This window comes from Elgaria multicarinata, chromosome 1 (genome assembly GCF_023053635.1).
Source record: "Elgaria multicarinata webbii isolate HBS135686 ecotype San Diego chromosome 1, rElgMul1.1.pri, whole genome shotgun sequence".
In the NCBI taxonomy this organism is placed as follows: domain Eukaryota; kingdom Metazoa; phylum Chordata; class Lepidosauria; order Squamata; family Anguidae; genus Elgaria; species Elgaria multicarinata.
The window spans coordinates 209,244,929-209,262,991 of record NC_086171.1 but is presented as its reverse complement, the minus strand read 5'-3'; the positions used below and the strand labels follow the sequence as shown (position 1 = coordinate 209,262,991).

The following is an 18,063-nucleotide window of genomic DNA, read 5'->3' as shown; positions in this document are numbered from 1 at the left end:
TTCCTTCCTCCCTTTCTTTCTTTCTTTCTTTCTTTCTTTCTTTCTTTCTTCTTTAAACAAAGCATCTAAAAAATTATACCTAGTTCAGAACTGCACAGGATTATACTCCTGAAGAATAATTTCATGGGGTCCAAAGTATGGGGTGCTTATGAGGGAAGATGCTCCTAAATGGTGCCCCGTGTGGTCCCATATGCTTACGTTGGTGTCATGTTGGTGCATTCCTGTGAAAGGAAATGAAAAATAAGAAAATATTTTAAAAGGTGTCGTTTTCCTCCAACAATGAGAGGTAGTTTTGCTGATAAAACTACGGGTTCCATCCTCACCCCTGCCCCCTGCATCCCACTGCATCCCCCCCCCCCCAAAGACCTGCTCCCAATCTCTCTGGAGTAGATTTGGTGGGTGCGGAAGGCATCCGTGGTGGTGCAGCACCACCTGGGTTGCACCCAATGTGTTATCTTCCACGTCTTCCAGTACTGCAAATCAAAGGTCATTGACGCTGAGGTTTTGCTTAGATGCAAAAAATGTTTTAATATAATTGATTAAAAGGCACCCGATTAATCAGCTGACTGGACTTCAGTTGGTAGACAGTTTTAACAGCTAATGTTCCAATGTGGTGATATACATCATTTGGTCACGAAGGTGGCTTCGTCAGTTGAATTCAAGCATTGCCCAAGGGGATCTCCCATAGCCGTAGTGCATGCCCCAAGCAGCAATGACATCTCTTAAAGTCTATGGCATATCAATGAGCAGAAATACACATCGGCTCCATCTGCCAGTTGATCCTCAGCAACAGCTCCACAAGATCACACCTGTCAGACCAATGGCCTTTCTCAGTTAACAGGCTTGAACTGTTTTCCTAAAGCCCCCCACCTCCATGAGCTGCTCAGATGAGCATCCTGAAGCAGGGAGTTCCACAGTGAGGGAATCACCACAGAGAATGCTCTGTCTCCACCTACCTCATCTCAGATGACCGTGGCAAGCAGAAAAAAAGTGTGAGGGGGCTCCCGTGTACTTGACTTGGTATTCAAATCCATAAGAGGTGTGTGTGTGTGGGGGGGGTTATTACATGTGTGTCCCACCTTTTTTCCTCCAAGGAACCCAATTATGTATTGTGTACATAATCTCTCCATTTTTATCCTCACAACAACCCTGTGAGGTAGGTTGGGCTGAGAGTCTGTAACAGTCACCCAGTGAGCCTCCGTGGCCAAGTAGGGACAGGAACCTGGATCTCCAGACTCCCAGTACAACACTCTAGCCACTACGCCACATTGGTTTTATGCTGCAACTGTAAAATTCTATGCATAGCAGGCAATATCTGGATGAAAAGAACTGAGAAATTAACTAATAATAATAATAATAATAATAATAATAATAATAATAATGGTCTTCACCTGGCACCCAAAAAGTTTATTTTCTCCCAAGTTTCTGATACTCTGACCTTCAACTGGATACTCAGCATGTTGCAAAAATAATAAATAAATAAATGAAATAAAATAAAAATAAAACCATAAACAACAAAAAAAGTATTGAAACAATAAATGATGACAATGCAATTTACCAGCGTAGCAGGCAACATCTGGATGAAAAGAACTGAGAAATTAACAAAAAATAAATAAAAAAGGTGTTCACTTGTCACCAAAAAGACATGAGACTCAAGACCAAGTGGGCCTCTCTGAGCAGAACCCGAGTATTGCAACTAGGGATTGAGGAGAACTTTGGTTTTATATGGGTTTATCGAATTTGTACCTCCCTAACCTTTAAGTGAACTGGAATGCACTCGTACGCAGAAACCCACACTTTTCAGAATGTTGTGCTGCAGTTCACAGTTCAAAAAAAAAAACGCAACTCAAAAATGCATATATTGGGGGAAAGTACATAGAAAAATGCATTGTATTCAGAAATAGTTTGCATACTAGAAAAAGTATATACATAAATGCATATATTTGGAGAAACCTGCATAAAAATGTATATGAATTTTCATGCACACTTCTATTTTTATTTTTTGCCAAATTCACAAAGGGATGTAGAAATGGGACAAAATGAACTTACCATCAGGAATACGAGAAAATGACCCCCCCACCCCCCAAAAAAAGTGTCAGATTCCCCTAGCTACAACCAAAATGTAATAGGAGGGCTGTGCATGTAAAATGAATAAGTAAATAAATCAATAAATTTGAAATTCTGCATTCATCAAGACGATGGATTCCATATTGTGCAAGTTTGCTGCGCTCCTGCAGAAAGAGAGCCTATACAACCAGCCTGTTTACTAAGTGTAAGTTTCATGGAATGGAACGGAATGTATTTCTTAGCAAACATGCTTTACGGTTGTGCTGTGAGAAGTGCTTTAGCTCTAGCTGAATCATGACCTAACTGTTTATTGGTCGGCTCGGATCAGATCGCTAATCTCCTGTTGAACAATACATTAAGTTAAAGTGCTATAAGTGGCCGTATTTATTTCGAGAGGATTAGAGCAAGTACTCTACTAAACTGGGAGTTGCTCGTATTCCAGCAATCACTCTTTGGAACTGTCTAAACGCTGAGTTCTACACATAGGTTTTATTGATCCAAGTTGTGTTGGAGCTGACTTTTAGATTTACAGCACCCTAAAATGCTTGTAATGAACAACTTGCACCCTTTCCATTGTCTTTTCCCCACCCAAGCTAAGAAAAGCGTACTTAATCCTAGAATCGTAGAATAGTAGAGTTAGAAGGGGCTTATAAGGCCATCGAGTCCAACCCCCTGCTCAATGCAGGAATCCACCCTAAAGCATCCCTGACAGATGGTTGTCCAGCTGCCTCTTGAAGGCCTCTAGTGTGGGAGAGCCCACAACCTCCCTAGGTAACTGATTCCATTGTCGTACTGCTCTAACAGTCAGGAAGTTTTTCCTGATGTCCAGCTGGAATCTGGCTTCCTTTAACTTGAGCCCGTTATTCCGTGTCCTGCACTCTGGGAGGATCGAGAAGAGATCCTGGCCCTCCTCTGTGTGACAACCTTTTAAGTATTTGAAGAGTGCTCTCATGTCTCCCCTCAATCTTCTCTTCTCCAGGCTAAACATGCCCTGTGCATGTTTAGACTAGAAAAAAAGTCCTACAACTCCCAGCATTTCCGGGTGGCACTGAGGGGAGAAAGAGGCTGGGCCAAAAATGCCAGCATATTTTAGTTTCAATCTCTCACGGCCGCTTACTAAGCCTGAGGATAGGAATGGACGGGCTCACCTGGGTCCGGAGCAGCAGGCGCTCATGGCCTCACCCCTTTTACACCTCTAATCCAAGGGAAATGGCCATTTACAGCCGCCATTGTGCGCAAGAACTGATCTGCGCACTTTGGGGGGGGGAGTTTTTTATGGAAAATGCCAGCTTGCAGGGACAAGTGGGTGACTGTGGGTGCTCACAGGCCATGTGGCTTTTGATGAGCATCAGCAGCCCATGGTTCAGTGAGCTGGGTCTGGGGATCCGGATGGGGAGTGGGGGGCTGCCCACCAAATTCCCATACTCAGCCAGATGCCCGTGACATCCCTACCTAAAGAGAAGCATTTAGACTTGGACAGCCACCTCTCATGGATGGTTTAATTGGCTTTCCTGCCCATTGCAGAGGGTTGGACTAGATCGTCCTTGTGATCCCTTCCAACTCAACAATTCTATGATTCTATGATTCAACAGCCGAATTTTGGCTGGAGCATGCTGGGAGTTGCAGTCCAACTCAACTGGAGGGCACCTGGTTGGGTTAAGTGTTTATTTGTTTGTTCCATAAGTTTTTTGCAATGGAAGAGCAAACTTTGACATGGGTACAGGGATCAGGTTGGGTAAGACAGGAAGATATGTGTAAGGGCAGCAGTGGCAGTGATGGTAATGTTTGTGCACCTCAAGAGAAAAGCCAATAAAACTAGACAGAAAGGTATGTTGTCCCTGGAGTGGGAGTGATTTATCTAGAAATCCACAGCAGCTAATTCCAGGCCTCTTTCCCCCACCCCCTCCAAATTTCTCCCCTCCCACCCACCACCCACCGCTCTTCCGGGATTCCAAGCCTGAAATGCCAGCCTCAATAATTAACACTGACAAACCATCAATATTTCACGCTCTCAGCAACGAGTGCCTCCCAGTGACCTGAACCAATTTGAGCTGCCTTTTAATTTTCTCTCCCATTTGTTGCTTTCTTTGAAAATGTTCCTTTGATATGGAGTAGAAAATCGCGAGCACAGAGGAGTGTTGCCAGGCGATAACGTGATTTCCATGCCAGGGTGAGGGCAGAATTTTGGGGGAGAGAAATATGGTTTCAACAAGTGGTTCCTGTGGCAAAATTTTATGGTCCGAAGTGTTTCTGTTCAGGTGGCTGGCCAGCCAGCCAGCCAGTCAGTTGTGCCCTTTAATGTAATACTCCATTTCATTCCCCCTCCCTCCAGATTTTATGCCCCTCCCTCCCCACCAGTCAGCATTCTGTATTCACTGAGCATGCTCAGTCCTCATTGGACTGTTTTAGGGGTGGGTTTCCCCCCCTCCGTGAAGATTGCTTGTACTTGTGCACACCTTGGGCTTTCCCCTGGTATACTGATATTTATTTATTTAAAACATTTATATCCCGCCCTATATCAATAAGATCTCAGGATGGTGTACAGATAAAAGCATACAGTATAAAACAGTAAATATACACAGCTAAAAACCTCCTCCCCACATCCCCGGTTTCTCAGTAGCCCTGTTTTGGCTACATGGCCGTCGTAACGCAACACTTGAGTTCCCCATTAGCGTACACAAGTGAGACCTGTAAAAAAAAATGTTGCCAGTCAAAGTGCTCCTGTTCAAGGCCTTTCCCCAGGATACTCCATTCCATTCTCCTCCAATTCGCCCTGCTTTTCTCCCTCCTCAATAGTCAATCAGTTTTTCATGGCCACAGAGCATCCTCAGTCTCCTTTGGGCTGTTTTTGATGATGATGAATCATAGAATCATAGAATAGCAGAGTTGGAAGGGGCCTACAAGGCCATCGAGTCCAACCCCCTGCTCAATGCAGGAATCCACCCTAAAGCATCCCTGACAGATGCTTGTCCAGCTGCCTCTTGAAGGCCTCTAGTGTGGGAGAGGCCACAACCTCCCTAGGTAACTGGTTCCATTGTCGTACTGCTCTAACAGTCAGGAAGTTTTTCCTGATGTCCAGCCGGAATCTGGCTTCCTTTAACTTGAGCCCGTTATTCCGTGTCCTGCACTCTGGAAGGATCGAGAAGAGATCCTGGCCCTCCTCTGTGTGACAACCTTTTAAGTATTTGAAGAGTATTTGATGATGATGATAATGATGATGATGATTTTATCCGTGGTTTTTTTTTTCGGCTTAAGGTTTTGTTGTATTCTGCAAACCTGGGATAGGTTGATATCTCCCTCTAGGTTACGTCACTCAGAGAATTGAATTTGGTCTTAACATATACTGTATGACGATGTAGTGAAAATATTAATCCTGTCCACAAAAGGGCAACATCAAGGAAGCTATGGAGGCTACTTCTGGAAATAGTCTGGCTTGGCCCATGACAGTTTTACATATGTGCAGTTATAAGTCCATTCTATCCTATTTCTGCATTAGTCTGCAATTTTTGTTTTTGAAGATGCACAAAAATGTGCACGTGACTTGAACTTGTTTCCCCTAAAATGTGCATTAGCCAAGAACTGCATCACAAAATTCGGAGAAGTGTGCAGTCCTTTGTGGCCAAACGTTTCAGGTCAGGTAAGGCTGCTTGTCAATTAACAGAAAGATGGGGCCTCGCTCCCCAAAGGACTCTCAGTCTAATGAGTAGTTCATAGTTCTTTGGCCAGGCATATGGAGGGGCACAACGGTGAGGACTTCAGATGCATCAGCTACCAGTGGACTCCAAACCACAGACCTTCCAGGAGCTGGCTTGGGATCCCAGTTCTTGAGCTGCTCTATCACTTCGGATCATAGAATAAGACCATTGAGTCCAACCCCCTGCTCAATGCAGGAATCCACCTTAAAGCATCCCTGACAGATGGTTGTCCAGCTGCCTCTTGAAGGTCTCTAGTGTGGGAGAGCCCACAACCTCCCTAGGGAATTGGTTCCATTGTCGTACTGCTCTAACAGTCAGGATGTTTTTCCTGATGTCCAGACAGAATCTGGCTTGAGCCCATTGTTCCGTGTCCTGCAATCTGGGATGATGGATAATGGGAGACAGAAGGGGCCATCTCTCCCATTCATTTCAATGGTGCCAGACCAAGAGAAATTGTAGACTCTTCTGCCATCCGAGACATCCGTATTGCCAGAGTTTCATTTTAAGGTAGCAAATGTTTAGTGTTTGGAAGTAACTTGAAGCGGGTGGGTGGATGGGTGACACCAAATTATTTCAGTGGAAGAAAAGTTAAGCATGTGCTTAAGTCTCCCCTGGAATCGAAAAGACTTCAGTGCGCTTAGACTTGGCAAGATTCTGCCCTCAATTTCCGATGGAGAACACCTTTTACTTTTATTCGTTGGTCCTTTTCACTCCCTTTTGCATTGTCTCCTGCTTTGATTTATTCTTTACCCTCCTCACCATGCTTTTGTTTCCTTTTAATTACTCCATTGTTATTGCTTGAGTTTTGGATTTTCTTTCTTTCAGTTGATTTCATTGGTGGATTTGATCCATTCCCTCTCTACCATGTCAATGAAAAGCCCTCCAACCTTTTGTTCAAGCAGACATACCTGTAAGTATGCCTTAGCCCTAGAACCCAATCAAGGAACCTCATTATCTCAGTCTGGGTCCTGGTCCTCCAAGGAATTTTACTGGTCTCACCAAACTCTTTTGGCTTACTTTGAGATTCAACCGACAGAACCCCCCAAATCACTTGGAATTTAGCTTTACAGGAAATTTCAATGATAGTTGGCTTACGTGGGCCATTTTACATGGGCCATTTTGGACACGGAGCGGCTTTATACATGGTGCTGATAAGGAGGCACCAGTGCCTCATCCTTCCTGTTCTCCCACATATCTGTATTATCTAAAGCAGTGGTCCCCATCCTTTTTGGCACCAGGGACCGGTTTCGTGGAAGACAATTTTTCCACGGGGGGGGAGGTTAAGGGAATGGTTTTGGGAAGCCCCCCCCCTGCCCTCCCCCACTCCAGCGTCCTGGCTTCGCTTCGGCTGGGTGGGCACCCAGCCGAAGCGAAGCCAGGACACTGGGGCGGGCGGCTTTGAAACGGCACGCCCGGAAGTTGCTCTCCCAGAGTGGCTTCCAGCCAGGTGCGCCGTTCTGAAGCTGCCCCACCCCACTCCAGCATCCTGGCTTCGCTTCGGCTGGGTGGGCGCACAGCCGAAGTGAAGCCAGGACACTGGGGCGGGCGGCTTCGGAACGGCACGCCCGGAAGTTGCTCTCCCAGAGCGGCTTCCAGCCAGGTGCGCTGTTCCGAAGCTGCCCCACCCCACTCCAGCATCCTGGTTTCGCTTCGGCTGGGCAGGCAAGATGGCGTCCCTCATCCAGGTATGCTGGGGTGGGGGTGAAAGCAGCTCACCTGCACAGCCTGGTTCCTAACAGGCCACAGACTGGTACCGGTCCGTGGCCCGGGGGTTTGGGATCCTTGATCTAAAGTACATAGGAGCATAGTAAGCTGCCTTATGCTGAGTCAGACCATGGGTCCATCTAACCTTATGTTGTTGACACTGACTGGCAGCAAGGGCTCTCCAGGGTTTCAGGAAGGATCCTTTCCTTGCCCTACCTGCAGAAGCCGGGGATCGAACCTGAAACCTGAGCCATGGCCCCCGCATGTTCTTTTGTAATTCTTTGTAGAACAGAAGTAGGCAGCCTTTTTCAGCTAGAAAGCCGAATTCAATTTCAGAGACGTTCTTGGGTACCACTATGAGAGGCTGTTGCAGGGGAACATGGGCAGGTGGGTGCTGTTGCAACATGTCCTGCTTGTGGGTCTGTGGTCAACAGCTGGCTGGCCACTGCATGGACAGAATGCTGGACTAGATGGACCCTTGGTGTGATCCAGCTCTGACGTTCTTCTGTGCCATATTCCAGTGGCGAGTGGTGCTGAAGGCAAAGGGGGTGTGGCCAGAAATACAAAACAAAACAGCAAAGTTTTAACTTCAAGCTCTTGCTGCCACTAACGAAGACTTCGGAGAAGCATTTCAGCCTTTCAGAATGGGGAAAACATTGCACAAAAGTCAGGAAACCACCAAAGATAGTGGTCGTGGAAGGGTGTGTGGCTAACTGGGGAACTCTGGAGGGGCACATTTGGCCCCCGTGGCTGAGGTTCCCCACCCCTGCTGTCGGAGAGACGAAAGCTCCCAGTGTGTGGACAACTTGTGTGCATCTCCCTACTGGGGGGAAAAAACGGGTGATATTATTTTGAAAGCTATATAGGCCCTCTTCCAAAATATTAGAACCTGGGGTCATCCCATGAAGCTGATTGGTGGGAGATCCAGGACAAATAAGAGGAAGTACTTCCATACACAGTGCATAGTAAAACTATGGAACTCACTACCACAAGATGTAGTGATGGCCACCAATTTAGATGGCTTTAAAAGGGGCTTGGATAAATTCCTGGAGGCAAAGGCTATCAATGGCTATCAATGGCCACTAGCTCTGATGGTTGTGTGCTATCTTCAGTATTTGAGGCAGTATTTTTATTTATTTATTTATTTATTTATTTATTTATTTATTTATATAGCACCATCAGTGTACATGGTGCTGTACAGAGTAAAACAATAAAATAGCAAAACCCTGCCACATAGGCTTACATAGGCTTAATAAGTAAGCCTATATACACCAGTTGCTGGGGAACATGGGGGGGAGGATGCTGTTGCATCCTGCTTGTTCTGTGGCCGTCAGCTGGTTGGCCACTGTGTGAACAGAGTGCTGGACTAGATGGACCCATGGTCTGATCCAACAGGGCTCTTCATATGTTATTTATTATTTATTTAGAATATTTATATACCGCTCCCCACTGAAAAATTTCGGAGCGGTGTACAAGGTAAAATGAAAATAAAAACAGAATAAAACAGTTAAAACAAAATGTAAAAGAAGCAAAAACAGAAATCCAAGGCTGCGTGTTAAAGAAAGGCTTCTTGGAATAAAGATGTTTTCAGGAGGCGCCGAAAGGAGTACAAGGTCGGAGCCTGCCTGACCTCCAGAGGCAGGGAATTCCACAGGAGGGGGGCCACCACGCTGAAGGCTCTTCCCCTGGTGGATTCCAATCGGAGGATGGATCTAGGTGGAACCACCAGGAGCAGGCCCTCGGATGACCTCAGTGACCGGGCAGGTTGGTAAGGGAGAAGGCAGAGCTCTCTCAGGTATCCTGGTCCCAAGTTGTTTAGGGCTTTGTACACAAGTACAAGAACCTTCAACCTGGCCCGGTAGCGAATAGGCAGCCAGTGCAGTTCCCTCTGCAGAGGAGTTACATGCTGGAAAGGGGCAGCTCCAGACAACAGCCGAGCTGCAGCATTCTGCACTAGCTCCAGCTTCCGGAGCAGCTTCAAGGGCAGCCCCACATAGAGCGCATTGCAGTAATCCAACCTTGAGGTTACCAATGCCTGTACCACTGTGGTCAAGCTATCCCTGTCCAGGAGAGGCCGTAGTTGACAAACCAACCGAAGATGGTAAAAGGCACTCCGAGCCGTGGCGGCTACTTGAGCCTCCAACAACAGAAATGGGTCTAAGAGTACCCCCAAACTACGAACCTGTTCTTTCAGAGGCAGAGCAACCCCATCTAGAACAGGTAATGAGCCTGTCTCCTGGACTCGGGAACCACTCACCCACAGGGCTTCTGTCTTGCCAGGATTCAGTCTCAGTTTATTGGCCCTTATCCAGCCCATTACTGAGTCTAGGCACTGGTCCAGGACCTGCACAGCCTCACCTGATTCAGTTGTCACAGGGAGATAGAGCTGCATGTCATCAGCGTATTGATGGCATTTAGCTCCAAATCCCCTAATGACCGCTCCCAATGGCTTCATATAGATGTTAAATAACATTGGGGACAAGGTGGTGCCCTGCGGCACTCCATAGCTCAATTGCCAAGAGGCCGAGGACTGGTCACCCAATGCTACCCTCTGAAAATGACCCCGTAGGTAGGACCGGAACCACTGTAACACAGTGCCTCCAATGCCCATCCCACGGAGTCGATCCAGGAGGATACCATGGTCGATGGTATCAAAAGCCGCTGAGAGATCGAGCAGGATTAACAGGGTTGCATTCCCCCTGTCCCTCTCTCGATAAAGGTCATACATCAGGGTGACCAAGGCTGATTCAGTCCCGTAACCAGATCGGAACCCAGACTGGAATGGATCGAGATAATCAGTATCCTCCAAGAGTGCCTGCAATTGCTCCGCCACAACCCTCTCAAGTACCTTCCCTAAAAAAGGGGTGCTAGCAACTGGGCGGTAGTTGCCTAATACCATCGGGTCCAGGGTGGGCTTAAATGTTCTTAAATGGGGAAAGGAAACCTGCATGTCCTACTCCCTCCACATCCGCATAGATGACCAAAGTCATGCTCAAGGAAAAACTGCATCCTAAAAATGCTACCTGGTCAGAAACATACGCAATGAGTTATCAAGCTGAACAAATGGTCGTTTGTCTCTGGCACTCCCCTGAAAATTGCCTTTACAGCCTGCAAACATGGAGGGGCAAAATGTTTGTGTGTAGGGGTGTGGGGGGGGGGGGAGAATTTCAGTGGGTTGCCTGGCTCCTGTCAATACACAAGCAACTGCATTCCCGACAAGCTGGATGGAACCGTCACCTTCTCCCCTTCCTGGCATCTTTGAACATAGGAAGCTGAGTTAGACCCTTGATCCACCTAGCCCAGTATTGTCAGCACTGACTGGCAGCATCTCTCCGGGGTTTCAGATAGGAGTCTTACCGAAACCTACCTAGAGATGCCAGGGATTGAACTTGAGACCTTCGGCATGTAGTCCATGCGCTCTACCCCTGAGCTACAGCCCTTCCCCCCTTTTAATTCTTAATTGCATTCCTGCTGTATCCTGGAGATCCCATGGCTGATGCGGAAAGGGCGTAGGCGGAGCGAGTTAATTTGGCGTTCGTGATCAGTGTGGGATTTAACGAATGCAGAGAGGGTTGAGAAAAATGGAAAGAGATGCTTCACACACACACACATTTCTCCCCTCCTTTTAAACTGCCTTTCCTTGTTCAGCAAAGAGGAGGCCTTTTTGGGCCGCCACTGGAGAGCTGCCGTTTAATTAGCTCCTGGAACCAAAGGCCAGAATGATTTGCGTTAAGTGGCGCTAGACACTGAAGGAAGCTCACTTTCACTGTGGAGCCCTACCGGAAAAGGACTCCGCGGAAGGGTTGATGATTGGTCCGCCGGCTGCTTGCATGTCTCAAAGGCAGAGGGGCTGAAAGAAGTGAAAAGCAGGAGCCTGGAATTGAGTGCGGATGAGAGAGTTGAACCAGGCTTGCCAGTAGGAAAAGCGGAAGGGAAAATCTCCAGGACGGGTTTTCTCATTCACCAGGCCAGCCCCGCCACCCACAGTGACAAATGTCTCAGTTTAACCCAGCCTTCCCCAATCTGGTACCCTCTTGAAGTTTTGGACTATTTGTTTATTTATTTATTGCATTTATATCCCGCCTTTTTTCCTCCAAGGAACCCAAGGTGGCATACATAATCCTCCTCCTCTACGTTTTACCTTCACAACAACAACCCTGTGAGGTAGGTTGGGCTGAGAGTCTGTGACTGGCCCAAAGCCACCCAGGGCCTTGCTAGACAGAGGTTTAGCCTGGTGCTCGCCCTGGGCTCACCCCTGTGTGTCCAGATGACGCACAGAGGATCCCGGGGTCAGGCAGGGGGGAAACCTCCCTGGGCGTGGGGTAAATGAAACCCCATTTAGCCCGGTTTTTCCCGCAGTCCTGGCCTCAGGTCGGGCTGAGGCCGGGACCGCGGGCATGTGGCCCGTTCTGCCGCTTTCCCTGGCTACCGCACCTACGTGCGAGTACCTGGGAAAAGCGGCGGACGGGCCACAGCGCTCACGCCTCCTTCCCCCGATTCCCCCCTCCCACAACCTCCCCTGGCCTCCGATCCCCCGCTGTCCCCACGTCCATGTCTCACCGCCCCCCATCCCCAACTCCTGTGTTCTGCCGCCGCCACTGTCCCCAGCCGGCGTTTCCTGTTGTCGCCATGTCCGGCCTGCAGGACATGGCGACAGCAGGCATCATAGGCCGGACATGGCGACAACAGGAAACGCCGGCTGGGGACATCGGCAGCGTGGCGGTGGCAGGACACAGGAGGTGGGGACAGGGGGGGGATCGCAGGCTAGGGGAGGTCGTGGGGGGGAAATCGGGGGATGGGGACGGGGGGGAATCCTATTTTTTTTAAAAAAACACCAAAAAACCCTCTTACCTTTCTGGTGGTGTGCTCTTGCGCAGACTGGCCCCTTTAACAACAACAACAACAAAATTGCAGACGCGACAGGGCTTCGTCGCGTCTGACATGTAGATAGGCGCGACGGCCCATTCTAATTGTAGCGCAGCCTTGCCGTGCCTGAAGCACCGATTTTTAGGTAGGTCTAGCAAGGCCCCCAGTGAGCTTCTGTGGCCGAGCGGGGACTAGAACCCGGATCTCCCGACTCCCAGTCCAACACTTTAGCCACTACACCACACTGGCTCTCCCAGCTACAACTCCCAGCTTTCGTGACCATTGAACATGTGAGTTGGGGCTGGTGGAAATTGTTTTCCGCAACTTTCTGGAGGGCATCCGGCGGGGAAGTCTGGCCTATGGGCTGGAGAGGGCTAGCCAGCCTCCGTGCTGCAACGACTCCGCTGCCATCTGAAAGATTTGTAATCCTACGAAATGGGGAATGCTTCTTTCTAGCGGCATTTCACACTCTTACATAAGAAGGTGAGAAGAGCCCTGCTGGATCAGCTCAAAGGTCCTTGATTCCCCACAGCGGCCCACCGGATGCCTCTGAGAAGCCCATGAACAGGACAGGAGGACAATGGTGCCCTCTCTGCCTTTTCTTGCCCCGTAACTGCTATTCAAAGCCATGCTGCCTCTGATCCTGGAGGAAGAACACAGCCATTGAGAGCCTCCCCCCGTCACAAATTTGTCAGATTCCCTTTTAAAGCCGCCAGAGATTTTGGCCACCGTCATGTCACGTAGCAGCAAATTCCATAGTTCTAAGCACGTGCTGGGTGCAGAAGAACTTCCTTCGCTTGGTCCCGGATCTCATTTTGTAGAGAGCGCCGACACTTTGCCAAAGCTCTGTGAGGTCAATGTTTATGCACTTAGGAGAAAGAGGGAGTTGCATTTTTAGGTCAAGAATTGAATTCCTCCCCAATTAAGATGGATGGGGCAGGAGATTGCATATTGATTTCCTGCGTAGTGGAGAGGGGATATGCAGGCCCTCTGAAGGACCCTGAGCAGCAACTTCATTTACTAAGCCAGAGGGGGGAGAAACGTTCTTGTGATTTTGAAAAGAAAAGGTAGCATAAATTTACAGCACAAGCCTGTGTGTCTATGCAGAAAGATGCTCCCTTGTGTACAGTACTGCATCTCCCAGGAAGTTGTGCATAGGAGTGCAGCCCATTGTTACCAAAGTGCAGCAGGATGCATGTCTATTCAGAAGTAAGCATGACCACCAAGCACGTCTACTCACAAATAAGCAGGCCAGGCCTCAGTAGGTCTACTCAGAAGTACGCGGGACTGAATCCATAATCATACAAAAACGATTTTGCACAGCACAGACTTCAGCATCGTGGTAATCTAGACTTGTGTTGCTTGTGAAAAGGCATCAAATTACTCCTTGACCTCAGCCCACCCGATGATGGCAGAGGCAGAGCCAAAAGCGCAAGAATGGGTATGCCCGTGTGCTGATTTGCTTAATTTATGCATTCTGTTAACTACACGGAAATGGTGTGTGTGTGTGTGTGTGTGTTTATTGGCAAGGAATGATTATACTTTTGTAGTGCACAGTATACAAAGCGGCATTCAAACCCTTCACAATTAAGAATCTCTTACTGGAGGTTGGTATTCGAGAAAAGGCATCCACACCGTTATTTGCCTTTGAACATGTGCTATCTCCATCCTCTCTGATGCCTCTCTGCCCTCTGCTTTTCACAGGCCTGCGTAAGTGACGAGGACCCAGAGACCGGACAGGCTGAAGTTATGCATCCAGAATTTGAATGCCAAATGTCCCAGCTTTGCGGCGGCGGCAGCAAAGAGGCGGAAAACACATTCCACTTAAAAGGACACACACACACACACACACACAGAGACACACACGCATATAATGACTGTACCTTGACAAGTAGGCATTCAAGCCAAACGACCATTTTCCTGGCCAGGCACTTATGCCAGTGCCTCATCAATATGCCGGCTCATTAGTGGACTTGTAGGTTTTGCTATGAACGAACGAACGGAAATATGACTTCCTCCTTCCTTCTCCACCTGCTCCTTTGAGAATCCAGAAGAGAGCAGCTGGGAAATATCCGCTTGATTCTGTTACATTCTCTTTTGCGGAACCCATCCTTGAATCCTCTGGCTTTGGAAATTTCATGGCATATACTTTGTTATTGTAAAAGGGCCAACCCTTTTCCCCCATCCCAAACTCCAAACCCACCCCGAAGAATCTCACCTTACAGTTGCCTGTAATAGACAAGGTGCTCCTTGAACTTACAAGTTCCTTGGTATTTTTCTAGGTGTCATTGCATACTTATTTAGAAGAACCCAATTCTCAAGGCCCCGTCTACCCACTCCCTTTCCACCTTCAGGCCCACCAGTCAATCTCCCCATTGCAGGAAAATTAATACTGGTTGGAAACATCCCTGGATTTCAGAGGCCCCCAAGACAGTGGTGCGTCAGCCCTGTGCTGGATGCTAGATTCATCTCTGATCCCGCGAGGAAAAGTCCTAGGCTTGTAAGTCAAAACGAAAGAGAAGTTGCTTTCGTTCAGCCCGTCAAAACCAAAGTGCTTCGTTGTGGTCACACATGGGAGAAATTAAGGTAACACACGGGGGAAATGACCAGCAGCCATGCTAATGAACAGCCGCCTTGTACCGAAACAAACCAAAGGCACAGCTGCGTCAATGCGGAGTGACGGCCACGCTCCAGCTCTGTCATCTGGGAACTTTCAGGCGGAGATGCATGATCTGAACCCAGGGCCTTCTTCATGTTCTGTTACTGAGTTGCGTCCCAGACCAATCGCACACATCAGCATGTTATTACAAAAGTGTGGAGTCGCTCATTATGCGTTGCAACAAGCCTCTAAGGATGGAGATGACGGGGAGGAACCAGAGTAGTGGCTCACAGCATTTGGTAGTGCAGCGCACGTGCTTACATGTACTGACCATGTACACTGGCAACTGCCAAGTGGGGCCTGACGCACAAGTTGTAGTTTGGAATGCTCTTGTTTAGGATTCCAGCCACTCCATTACATTCCCACCCCTGGTTTTCCATTCCGACTCCCCCAAGTCACTACATTCTGTGGCCATTGAGCATGCTTAGTTCTTATCAAGCTGCTTAGGGTCCTGCCCCCTATAAGTTCCCCCTATAGGGTGGGTTGTGGGATTAGCAAGATTGTAAATGTTGGAGTTCCACTAAGCCCACTGATTCATCCTTCTTGCACATTGGTGGTGCTGTCTTAGTGACATAACCAATGGCACTCACACCCTGAACGTTGGAAATAGAGGGGATGATGATACCCACATGCTCTTAACATCTCTACCTCTCACATGAGTTGGGTGAGAGCAGTGACCATTTGTGCTGGAGTCTTGGGTCTTTGTCTGCGTTGCTAAGTCAGCTCTCCGTATCCTCTTCCGCTAAGGACTAGAAGCATGGATGGATGGTCATCTGGCAGCCCCTGTGCTGGACTCGGCCCCCCCAAAGCGATGTTACCTGGCTCTCAGTGGGGCTAACACATCCTAATTGCAGAAAGGAAAGCAACCCTATGGTATCACCCTTAAAGGGGGAGGTATCCGGGTGTGATGAAATGAGATGTTCCACACTTCTTAGTTCTCCACAAATATTAGATACCTTTTGGGTTTTGTTTGCCAGGGCAGATCTCAAAAGCCTTGGTTGCTAGATAGTATCCAGGGTGGTTCTTTGTGTGATTTTCTCCTTATAAAGGGATTAGACGAAGCCCTGGAGGTTAGGTAAACCGGTGACGTATAGTCACGCTGGTGGTGCTCTTTGCTCTGTCATAGAATTCCTGTTTCTGGGGAGCAACACTGGGCGAACGTGATGGCTTTCGTGCCCTGATGGTGGATGTCCGGGAGTATCTGGCTTGCCATTGCTTGGTCTGATTCAGCAGAGCTCTTCTTCTGTTCTTAAGCCTGTCAAATCATGCCCAGTACATTGGCTGGCCCTACGTCGCTCAGTGATTTGTCCCCCTTTGGCAACTATAGCATGATTTCGTGGGTTTCCCGCAAGTCCGGGTTTGCTTCAAAACAAATCCCATGTGAGTCGATGTACTTATCCCAGCACACATTGATTACTGAAAGTAGTCAAGCGCGTGCATGTTGCTTGCACACTTTCGTTCATTGATTCGTTTATTATAGTTCTATACCACCCTAGAGCTGACGCTCTCTTTTCTTGTTTCCGGCAGGCATACACCCTCCGCCACACTTCCATCTCCTTCCCCAAACTCACGTCCAGGATGTTCTAGCTCATTCCTGGCTGCTGCCCTCTGGCCTTATCCCAGCCTGTAATTTCCTGGTGCATAGGGTGACCCTATGGAAAGGAGGACAGGGCTCCTGTATCTTTTAACGGTTGTATTGAAAAGGGAATTTCAGCAGGTGTCATTTGTATGCATGCAGCACCTGGTGAAATTCCCTCTTCATCACAACAGTGAAAGTTGCAGGAGCCCTGCCCTCTTTTGTATCTGGTCAAGAGGGCAGGGCTCCTGCAGCTTTCACTGTTGTGATGAAGAGGGGATTTCACCAAGTTCCCCATATATACAAATGACACCTGCTGAAATTCCCCTTTCAATACAACTGTTAAAGATACAGGAGCCCTGTCCTCTTTTCCATAGGGTCACCCTATTTGTGCAGTTGCCCTCTAATCTCCTCCAGCAGCCACAACCACCTCCTGGGCTTCCTTTTTGGATTATATTTCCCAATTGGATCCCATCAGTGTTACGATTGAGCTGAAAAGGTTTTGGTTAAAACCCGCAAACACGTTTTCCTATGTCAGGGTTGTTGAATCACAAGCTGGGGGGTAAATCTGGCCCACCAGGATTCCCAAATGGCCACCTTTGCCTTACCCCGACCACTTTCTAAGAAGTTGAAATACCTCCTCTAAGGCTTAGTTGCTGACAGTCAGGGCACTAAGCTAAAACAGGCTGGTATATGGCCCCACCCCTTTCATCTGACTCCACCTCCTCTGCCTTTGGCCACACCCACCACTGGAATGCAGCCCCTGAGTGCTTCTCCAAGACGGAATTTGGGCACTGGGCTGGAAGAAGTTCAACACCCCTATCTTAAGTGAACATTAGTGCTCTTGTGTTGTTTTTTCATACACCCAAAGCTATTTGTGGTACATGGGTCTCGATTATATAACTTGACCACTGAGGAGGGGAATCAGCTTGTGCACCAGCAATATGCATTTTGAACCCCTGGACCACAGTCTGTAGAATTTGGTGGCCTTTGAGAATACTGCTATCGCCCATTCCCGACTCGTAGCAAAGATGGTGAGACTTTTCAGCTCACAGATATGTCTCCAGCAAGCATCTATCAGCCATCATGCTAAGGTTCTCTGTCTGTCACAGGCAGCCCATATGTGCCTTTTCTTACAGTACACATCCAATGGTCATATCAGAGACTTTCCAGATGGTAAAAAGAAAAAGAAAAACTTTTCTTCTTAGTATTCTGCTCTGGGGTTGGGACACTGGGCAAGTGACTAGTCAACAATGCTCTTGAGTAAGTTGTATCGTGTCTCATCTGAGAGCAATGACAGTTGTAAAGGCCCTGTGCTCTTCCACCCCCGTGCTAGGGTTGCTGGAGAAATCCACTGAGGCCTCAAATAATCTGACCTCTGGAGTTCACGGCAGACCAGCTGCACTCACCTCCACGTTCACAAGAGTTCCCGCAGGGTGGTTCTCCAGCTTTTGAAAAGACACGACAGGCCAATGGCCTATCAAGAGAAAAGTACA

At 48.2% G+C, this 18,063-nt stretch overlaps 1 protein-coding gene across 1 annotated transcript in view; it reads left to right on the top strand.

Annotated features, from left to right (window-relative positions):
• Positions 1 to 16,723, top strand: part of NKAIN4 (sodium/potassium transporting ATPase interacting 4) — a 129,989-nt gene extending 113,266 nt beyond the window's left edge. The window contains exons 6-7 of the mRNA XM_063147036.1: positions 6,588 to 6,672; positions 14,037 to 16,723. Of these exons, the coding sequence (XP_063003106.1) occupies positions 6,588 to 6,672; positions 14,037 to 14,046 (95 nt within the window). The 3' untranslated portion in view covers positions 14,047 to 16,723. The remainder of the gene's footprint in view (positions 1 to 6,587; positions 6,673 to 14,036) is intronic.
• The last annotated feature ends 1,340 nt before the right edge of the window (positions 16,724 to 18,063 follow it).